This window comes from Lolium perenne, chromosome 7 (genome assembly GCF_019359855.2).
Source record: "Lolium perenne isolate Kyuss_39 chromosome 7, Kyuss_2.0, whole genome shotgun sequence".
Classification (NCBI taxonomy): Eukaryota; Viridiplantae; Streptophyta; class Magnoliopsida; order Poales; family Poaceae; genus Lolium; species Lolium perenne.
The window spans coordinates 30,526,348-30,536,877 of record NC_067250.2 but is presented as its reverse complement, the minus strand read 5'-3'; the positions used below and the strand labels follow the sequence as shown (position 1 = coordinate 30,536,877).

At 45.6% G+C, this 10,530-nt stretch overlaps 1 protein-coding gene across 1 annotated transcript in view; it reads right to left on the bottom strand.

The window, feature by feature from the left end:
- Nucleotides 1–1,078: 1,078 nt before the first annotated feature.
- The window catches only part of LOC139833550 (uncharacterized), a 43,349-nt gene continuing 33,897 nt past the window's right edge, over nucleotides 1,079–10,530 (bottom strand). The window contains exon 4 of the mRNA XM_071823851.1: nucleotides 1,079–1,300. Coding sequence (XP_071679952.1) covers nucleotides 1,079–1,300 — 222 coding nt within the window. The remainder of the gene's footprint in view (nucleotides 1,301–10,530) is intronic.

Sequence of the window (10,530 nt, the reverse complement as noted above, 5' to 3'; positions counted from 1 at the left end):
TCAAATAATGGGATCTTATTTCACTATTATAAAATGTGGGATAGGCCCACATAAACATGCACCAGTTACGAGAGGAGAGGGGGCGGATCTAAATGAGGCGATGAGTGAGGCGACCGTGACGGCGTGGGACACGCCGGCGCGTAGACCCTAGCGGCGGCTGGTTTTACCGCCGATCGGCCCGGTGCTCGCGCTGGTGGTGGGTTCCCCTGGATCGGGATCGCGCTTCGAGCTCCTCAGCGAGGTGTATGAGGACGAAGAGGAGATCTCGGTGGCAGAAGACGTTGCATGGCGCGGTCTGGAAGACGAGCAGCGTGTGTTGCCTCTCGGTAACGTCGACGGCCAGGGCGACGGCGAGCGGTTGGAAGAGTTCTGGTCCAAGATAGGGTTCCCTTCGGCGGAGTCTAGGTCATAGGAGAGGAAGGCGGTGGCGGTCTCGCCGAGTGTACAGCGCGCGTGATCTTCATCTCCGAATAGGACGGAGACACCGTTGGGTGGAGGAAGGCCAGCGTCTTCCTCGCCGTCGGGGTTTCGTTTGCCCAGGCCGCCGTTGAAGCTGAAGGCGTGGAAGGGGCCTCTCCCTCCCAAGAGGATCACGCTGCCGGCGATCCTCGCCGATTTCCTCGTCAAGGCCAAGGTGGTATCGGCTGGCCGTGGAGGGTCCGAGCCAGGGGAAGACAGGCTGACGGCCGGGAGGTCCATGACGCCGGCGATGGTGACCACGGCGGACATCCGACCCCGATTCGGAACGGGCGAGGCGGGAGCCGAGGCGGGATCTTCGGGTCCTGGACCTGGGCCCCAGGCAAGGTGGACCGGTTTCGGTCGTGCGCTGATGGGCATCCAACTTGCCGCTCGACGGTACCCTTTTCCAACGTCGCGACCGGTTGCGTGCATACGATCATACACGCCTCACGACCGAATCGATCACGCCGCCTCCGCTTCTCGTCCTCGCGCCTCCGCCCACGACCCTGCTTCGTTGATCCCATCAACGTCTTCCAGGGGAGGTCACGCGCAACGCTCCTTCGCCGAGGTGGTGGCTGGGAGCAGCTCCACGGCTGGGATAGCCGGGCCTCCTCGCCCGTCACTCCGTCAGTGCCACCCTGGGCGCCGCTAGCTGCACTGGGGATGGCACCGACAGCGCCTGGGTCGGCTCCTCCGGCGGGTGTGGCGGCGGCAAGCTCAGGCCAATACATGGGGCCTCCTGGCTTCCAATGTTGGCCAGCGGGTGTGCCAATGCCACCGCCCGTAGTGTCAGCGCCGAGGCCATCAGTTGGGTACTGTCCTCCGATCTGCATGTCGGTTCCTCAGATGCAATTCATGCTGCAACAATAGTACCAACAGTATCAGGGCCATTATCAGTATCCTCAGCCGCAGCAAAACTTGGTTTAGCCATCGTTGCAGCAGGTACCAAATCAATAGCTACAGTTGTAGCCGGGACAGTTGAAGAAAAGAAGGAAGAAGAAGAGTTCTAACTCTGTGGGGTTGGGTCCCGGGGGGTTGCCGCTCCAGCGCCGGGTATGGGGCAGGCCGAGACAATGCCAATGGGACAGCCGACTATGGTGGCAACTTCTGAGCCTATTCTGATACTTGTGCAGGCGGCAGCGGTTGTTCCTGTTCCTGATGCACCGGTTGACAAGGGATTAACTTATCAATGCCTACAAGTTACAGGATAGGGTTTAGTTGGAAGTAGATGGCAAGTAGACCTCGAGGGTTTCAGCCGAAAAATACTCGACGATTAAGAAACTAGGGTTGCGTGAAACAATAAGCCGATCCTTTCTTTGTCCCTCGACTCCCCCTTATATAGGAGGCGGAGCCGAGGGATTCGTAGTACACAAGTTACAGAGTCCGGGAGGGTTTCTAACCCGTCCCGTAATAATTACAAGTTGATATTCCTAATACAATTCTATCTTTCCTTAATACTAATTGGGCTTCCGGGCTTCATATTCTTTGACTCGTGGACCTTCATCAAACCCCGGGTACCATCTTCGGCAGGCCCATTGGGGATGCCTATGTCAGTAGCCCCCGAGATTTTGCTTGAATCGAAGAATTAGGGAAAATCTCCAACTTTATAATAATTAAACGACCTTTCAAACCATCATATATCTTTAGATAGACGTTTATATATTTGATACGCGTACATCACGCATCCGTTGGGAACCCCAAGAGGAAGGTGTGATGCGTACAGTGGAAAGTTTTCCCTCAGTAAGAAACCAAGGTTTATCGAACCAGTAGGAGCCAAGAAGCACGTTGAAGGTTGATGGCGGCGGAGTGTAGTGTGGCGCAACACCAGGGATTCCGGCGCCAACGTGGAACCTGCACAACACAACCAAATTACTTTGCCCAATCGTGACAGTGAGGTTGTCAATCTCACCGGCTTGCTGTAACAAAGGATTAGATGTATAGTGTGGATGATGATGTTTGCGGAAAACAGTAGAACGAGTATTGCAGTTGATTGTATTCAATGTAAAAGAATGGACCGGGGTCCACAGTTCACTAGAGGTGTCTCTCCCGTAAGATAAATAGCATGTTGGGTGAACAAATTACAGTTGGGCAATTGACAAATAAAGAGGGCATGACCATGCACATACATGTTATGATGAGTATTGTGAGATTTAATTGGGCATTACGACAAAGTACATAGACCGCTATCCAGCATGCATCTATGACTAAAAAGTCCACCTTCAGGTTATCATCCGAACCCCCTCCAGTATTAAGTTGCAAACAACAGACAATTGCATTAAGTATGGTGCGTAATGTAATCAACAAATATATCCTTAGACATAGCATTGATGTTTTATCCCTAGTGGCAACAACACATCCACAACCTTAGAACTTTCTGTCACTGTCCCAGATTTAATGGAGGCATGAACCCACTATCGAGCATAAATACTCCATCTTGGAGTTACAAGCAAAAACTTGGCCAGAGCCTCTACTAGCAACGGAGAGCATGCAAGATCATAAACAACACATAGATAATAGATTGATAATAAACATAACATAGCATTCACTATTCATCAGATCCCAACAAACGCAACATGTAGCATTACAGATAGATGATCTTGATCATTTTAGGCAGCTCACAAGATCCAACAATGATAGCACAATTAGGAGAAGACGACCATCTAGCTACTGCTATGGACCCATAGTCCAGGGGTGAACTACTCACACATCACTCCGGAGGCGACCATGGCGGTGAAGAGTCCTCCGGGAGATGATTCCCCTCTCCGGCAGGGTGCCGGAGGCGATCTCCTGAATCCCCCGAGATGGGATTGGCGGCGGCGGCGTCTCTGGAAGGTTTTCCATATCGTGGCTCTCGGTACTGGAGTTATTATCGACGAAGGCTTAAGTAGGCGGAAGGGTAGGTCAGGGGGCGCCACGAGGGGCCCACACAACAAGGCCGCGCGGTGATGCGTGTAGTTGACACGTCCGTTGGGAACCCCAAGAGGAAGGTGTGATACGCACAGCGGCAAGTTTCCCTCAGTAAGAAACCAAGGTTTAATCGAACCAGTAGGAGTCAAGAAGCACGTTGAAGGTTGATGGCGGCGGGATGTAGTGCGGCGCAACACCAGAGATTCCGGCGCCAACGTGGAACCTGCACAACACAACCAAAGTACTTTGCCCCAACGAAACAGTGAGGTTGTCAATCTCACCGGCTTGCTGTAACAAAGGATTAACCGTATTGTGTGGAAGATGATTGTTTGCAGAAAACAGTAAAACAAGTATTGCAGTAGATTGTATTTCAGTATAGAGAATTGGACCGGGGTCCACAGTTCACTAGAGGTGTCTCTCCCATAAGATAAACAGCATGTTTGGTGAACAAATTACAGTTGGGCAATTGACAAATAAAGAGGGCATGACCATGCACATACATATTATGATGAGTATAGTGAGATTTAATTGGGCATTACGACAAAGTACATAGACCGCTATCCAGCATGCATCTATGCCTAAAAAGTCCACCTTCAGGTTATCATCCGAACCCCCTCCAGTATTAAGTTGCTAACAACAGACAATTGCATTAAGTATTGCGCGTAATGTAATCAGTAACTACATCCTCGAACATAGCACCAATGTTTTATCCCTAGTGGCAACAGCACATCCATAATCTTAGAGATTTCTGTCACTTCCCCAGATTCACGGAGACATGAACCCACTATCGAGCATAAATACTCCCTCTTGGAGTTACAAGCATCTACTTGGCCAGAGCATCTACTAGTAACGGAGAGCATGCAAGATCATAAACAACACATAGATATAAATTGATAATCAACATAACAAGTATTCTCTATTCATCGGATCCCAACAAACACAACATATAGAATTACAGATAGATGATCTTGATCATGTTCGGCAGCTCACAAGACCCGACAATTAAGCACAATGGGGAGAAGACAACCATCTAGCTACTGCTATGGACCCATAGTCCAGGGGTAGACTACTCACACATCACTCCGGAGGCGACCATGGCGGCGTAGAGTCCTCCGGGAGATGATTCCCCTCTCCGGCAGGGTGCCGGAGGCGATCTCCTGAATCCCCCAAGATGGGATTGGCGGCGGTGGCGTCTCTGGAAGGTTTTCCGTATCGTGGCTCTCGGTACTGGGGGTTTCGCGACGGAGGCTTTAAGTAGGCGGAAGGGCAGGTCAGGGGGCCACACGAGGGCCCCACACTACAGGTCGGCGCGGCCCCGCGCCGCCCTAGGGTGTGGCCACCTCGTGGCCCCACTTCGTCTCCTCTTCGGTCTTCTGGAAGCTTCGTGGCAAAATAGGACCCTGGGCGTTGATTTCGTCCAATTCCGAGAATATTTCGTTACTAGGATTTCTGAAACCAAAAACAGCAGAAACAGCAACTGGCACTTCGGCATCTTGTTAATAGGTTAGTTCCAGAAAATGCACGAATATGACATAAAGTGTGCATAAAACATGTAGATATCATCAATAATGTGGCATGGAACACAAGAAATTATCGATACGTCGGAGACGTATCAGCATCCCCAAGCTTAGTTCTGCTTGTCTCGAGCAGGTAAAACGATAACAAAGATAATTTCTGGAGTGACATGCCATTATAACCTTGATCATACTATTTGTAAAGCATATGTAGTGAATGCAGCGATCAAAACAATGTATATGACATGAGTAAACAAGTGAATCATATAGCAAAGACTTTTCATGAATAGTACTTCAAGACAAGCATCAATAAGTCTTGCATAAGAGTTAACTCATAAAGCAGTAATTCAAAGTAAAGGTATTGAAGCAACACAAAGGAAGATTAAGTTTCAGCGGTTGCTTTCAACTTGTAACATGTATATCTCATGGATATTGTCAACATAGAGTAATATAATAAGTGCAATATGCAAGTATGTAGGAATCAATGCACAGTTCACACAAGTGTTTGCTTCTCGAGGTGGAGAGAAATAGGTGAACTGACTCAACAATAAAAGTAAAAGAATGGTCCTTCAAAGAGGAAAGCATCGATTGCTATATTTGTGCTAGAGCTTTTATTTTGAAAACATGAAACAATTTTGTCAACGGTAGTAATAAAGCATATGAGTTATGTAAATTATATCTTACAAGTTGCAAGCCTCATGCATAGTATACTAATAGTGCCCGCACCTTGTCCTAATTAGCTTGGACTACCGGATCATCGCAATACACATGTTTTAACCAAGTGTCACAATGGGGTACCTCCATGCCGCCTGTACAAAGGTCTAAGGAGAAAGCTCGCATCTGATTTCTCGCTATTGATTATTCTCAACTTAGACATCCATACCGGGACAACATGGACAACAGATAATGGACTCCTCTTTAATGCATAAGCATGTGGCAACAATTATTATTCTCATATGAGATTGAGGATATATGTCCAAAACTGAAACTTCCACCATGAATCATGGCTTTAGTTAGCGGCCCAATGTTCTTCTCTAACAATATGTATGCTCCAACCATTAAGGTGGTAGATCTCTCTTACTTCAGACAAGACGGACATGCATAGCAACTCACATGATATTCAACAAAGAATAGTTGATGGCGTCCCCAGAAACATGGTTATCGCACAACAAGCAACTTAATAAGAGATAAAGTGCATAAGTACATATTCAATACCACAATAGTTTTTAAGCTATTTGTCCCATGAGCTATATATTGCAAAGGTGAATGATGGAATTTTAAAGGTAGCACTCAAGCAATATACTTTGGAATGGCGGAGAAATACCATGTAGTAGGTAGGTATGGTGGACACAAATGGCATAGTGGTTGGCTCAAGGATTTTGGATGCATGAGAAGTATTCCCTCTCGATACAAGGTTTAGGCTAGCAAGGTTATTTGAAACAAACACAAGGATGAACCGGTGCAGCAAAACTCACATAAAAGACATATTGTAAACATTATAAGACTCTACACCGTCTTCCTTGTTGTTCAAACTCAATACTAGAAATTATCTAAACTTTAGAGAGACCAAATATGCAAACCAAATTTTAGCATGCTCTATGTATTTCTTCATTAATGGGTGCAAAGCATATGATGCAAGAGCTTAAACATGAGCACAACAATTGCCAAGTATCACATTATCCAAGACATTTTAGAATTACTACATGTAGCATTTTCCAATTCCAACCATATAACAATTTAACGAAGAAGAAACTTCGCCATGAATACTATGAGTAAAGCCTAAGGACATACTTGTCCATATGCTACAGCGGAGCGTGTCTCTCTCCCACAAAGTGAATGCTAGGATCCATTTTATTCAAACAAAACAAAAAACAAAAACAAACCGACGCTCCAAGAAAAGCACATAAGATGTGATGGAATAAAAATATAGTTTCAGGGGAGGAACCTGATAATGTTGTCGATGAAGAAGGGGATGCCTTGGGCATCCCCAAGCTTAGACGCTTGAGTCTTCTTAGAATATGCAGGGGTGAACCACCGGGGCATCCCCAAGCTTAGAGCTTTCACTCTCCTTGATCATATTGCATCATACTCCTCTCTTGATCCTTGAAAACTTCCTCCACACCAAACTCGAAACAACTCATTAGAGGGTTAGTGGACAATAAAAATTAACATGTTCAGAGGTGACACAATCATTCTTAACACTTCTGGACATGTCATAAAGCTACTGGACATTAATGGATCAAAGAAATTCATCCAACATAGCAAAAGAGGCAATGCGAAATAAAAGGCAGAATCTGTCAAAACAGAACAGTTCGTATTGACGAATTTTATCGAGGCACCAGACTTGCTCAAATGAAAATGCTCAAATTGAATGAAAGTTGCGTACATATCTGAGGATCACTCACGTAAATTGGCATAATTTTCTGAGTTACCTACAGAGAAAACAGCCCAGATTCGTGACAGCAAAGAAATCTGTTTCTGCGCAGTAATCCAAATCTAGTATGAACTTTACTATCAACGACTTTACTTGGCACAACAAAACACTAAACTAAGATAAGGAGAGGTTGCTACAGTAGTAAACAACTTCCAAGACACAAAATAAAAACAAAGTACTGTAGTAAAAACATGGGTTGTCTCCTATAAGCGCTTTTCTTTAACGCCTTTCAGCTAGGCGCAGAAAGTGTAAATCAAGTATTATCGAGAGACGGTGAATTTTCAGCGGGGTTTGGAGTTTTCTCAACCATGCATAGTATATTGGATACATAAGTTTCAGCGGCTCCCTTTTCATTAGTCTTGGGCTTGCTACTCTCATCAAACAAATTTTCAGGAACAAGCCAAGCATAGTTATTTTCTAACGCTTCATTCATTGCTAGGAGCTTACATGGTATTGGTGCTTTGATCTCCCCACCATCATTAATATTATTAGTGTACTTTATTCTATCCATATCCATCTTTTCAAGGAGACTAACAAAATTGGTATAAGAACCAAGCATATTATATTTAGCAAAGACCTTTCTAGCCTCTCTTGCTATACCACCAAATTCTCTAAGAAGGGTTTCTAAAACAAAGTCTTTCTTTTCCCCTTCTTCCATATCACCGAGTGTAAGAAACATGTGTTGGATTATAGGATTGAGATTAACAAATTATTTTCCATCATACGAACTAAAGCAGCAGCGGCAATTTCATAAGTAGGAGCAAGTTCTACCAAGTGTCTATCTTCAAAATCTTCAACGGTACTGACATGATTGAAAAATTCTTCTATATTATTTCTCCCAATTATAGACCCACGTCCTACCGGTATGTCTTTCGTGGTAAAATTAAAAGGAAACATGATGAATCAAGTAAAGTAAATGCAAGTAACTAATTTTTTTGTGTTTTTGATATAGAGTGCAAGACAGTAAATAAAGTAAAGGTAGCAACTAATTTTTTTGTGTTTTGATATAATGCAACAAACAAAGTAGTAAATAAAATAAAGCAAGACAAAAACAAAGTAAAGAGATTGGGAAGTGGAGACTCCCCTTGCAGCGTGTCTTGATCTCCCCGGCAACGGCGCCAGAAATTTGCTTGATGCGTGTAGTTGACACGTCCGTTGGGAACCCCAAGAGGAAGGTGTGATGCGCACAGCGGCAAGTTTCCCTCAGTAAGAAACCAAGGTTTAATCGAACCAGTAGGAGTCAAGAAGCACGTTGAAGGTTGATGGCGGCGGGATGTAGTGCGGTGCAACACCAGAGATTCCGGCGCCAACGTGGAACCTGCACAACACAACCAAAGTACTTTGCCCCAACGAAACAGTGAGGTTGTCAATCTCACCGGCTTGCTGTAACAAAGGATTAACCGTATTGTGTGGAAGATGATTGTTTGCAGAAAACAGTAAAACAAGTATTGCAGTAGATTGTATTTCAGTATAGAGAATTGGACCGGGGTCCACAGTTCACTAGAGGTGTCTCTCCCATAAGATAAACAGCATGTTGGGTGAACAAATTACAGTTGGGCAATTGACAAATAAAGAGGGCATGACCATGCACATACATATTATGATGAGTATAGTGAGATTTAATTGGGCATTACGACAAAGTACATAGACCGCTATCCAGCATGCATCTATGCCTAAAAAGTCCACCTTCAGGTTATCATCCGAACCCCCTCCAGTATTAAGTTGCTAACAACAGACAATTGCATTAAGTATTGCGCGTAATGTAATCAGTAACTACATCCTCGAACATAGCACCAATGTTTTATCCCTAGTGGCAACAGCACATCCATAATCTTAGAGATTTCTGTCACTTCCCCAGATTCACGGAGACATGAACCCACTATCGAGCATAAATACTCCCTCTTGGAGTTACAAGCATCTACTTGGCCAGAGCATCTACTAGTAACGGAGAGCATGCAAGATCATAAACAACACATAGATATAAATTGATAATCAACATAACAAGTATTCTCTATTCATCGGATCCCAACAAACACAACATATAGAATTACAGATAGATGATCTTGATCATGTTCGGCAGCTCACAAGACCCGATAATTAAGCACAATGGGGAGAAGACAACCATCTAGCTACTGCTATGGACCCATAGTCCAGGGGTAGACTACTCACACATCACTCCGGAGGCGACCATGGCGGCGTAGAGTCCTCCGGGAGATGATTCCCCTCTCCGGCAGGGTGCCGGAGGCGATCTCCTGAATCCCCCGAGATGGGATTGGCGGCGGCGGCGTCTCTGGAAGGTTTTCCATATCGTGGCTCTCGGTACTGGGGGTTTCGCGATGGAGGCTTTAAGTAGGCGGAAGGGCAGGTCAGGGGGCCACACGAGGGCCCCACACTACAGGTCGGCGCGGCCAGGGCTTGGGCCGCGCCGCCCTAGGGTGTGGCCACCTCGTGGCCCCACTTCGTCTCCTCTTCGGTCTTCTGGAAGCTTCGTGGCAAAATAGGACCCTGGGCGTTGATTTCGTCCAATTCCGAGAATATTTCGTTACTAGGATTTCTGAAACTAAAAACAGCAGAAAACAAAGAATCGGCACTTCGGCATCTTGTTAATAGGTTAGTTCCAGAAAATGCACGAATATGACATAAAGTGTGCATAAAACATGTAGATATCATCAATAATGTGGCATGGAACACAAGAAATTATCGATACGTCGGAGACGTATCACGCGGCCAGGAGGTAGGCCGCGCCACCCTGGCGTGTCGCCGCCTCGTCGCCCCACTTCGTTTCCTCTCCGGACTTCTGGAAGCTTCGTGGAAAAATAAGATCCTGGGCGTTGATTTCGTCCAATTCCGAGAATATTACCTTACTAGGATTTCTGAAACCAAAAACAGCAGAAAACAGCAACTGGCTCTTCGGCATCTCGTTAATAGGTTAGTGCCGGAAAATGCATAAATATGACATAAAGTATGTATAAAGCATGTGAGTATCATCATAAAAGTAGCATGGAACATAAGAAATTATCGATACGTTGGAGACGTATCAATATTGTACATGGATAATGGTAATTGGGGCTAGTTCATCTGATGGATCAGGTACTAGTTAACTGCTCTAGTGGCAATCCGCAAAAACCTACTTCAAGATCACGTCCCTGGACATGATCTCGGGATACTGGTTTTAACTCGACATGCTTCGCTTAAGGTCTTACCATTTGTCGAGTC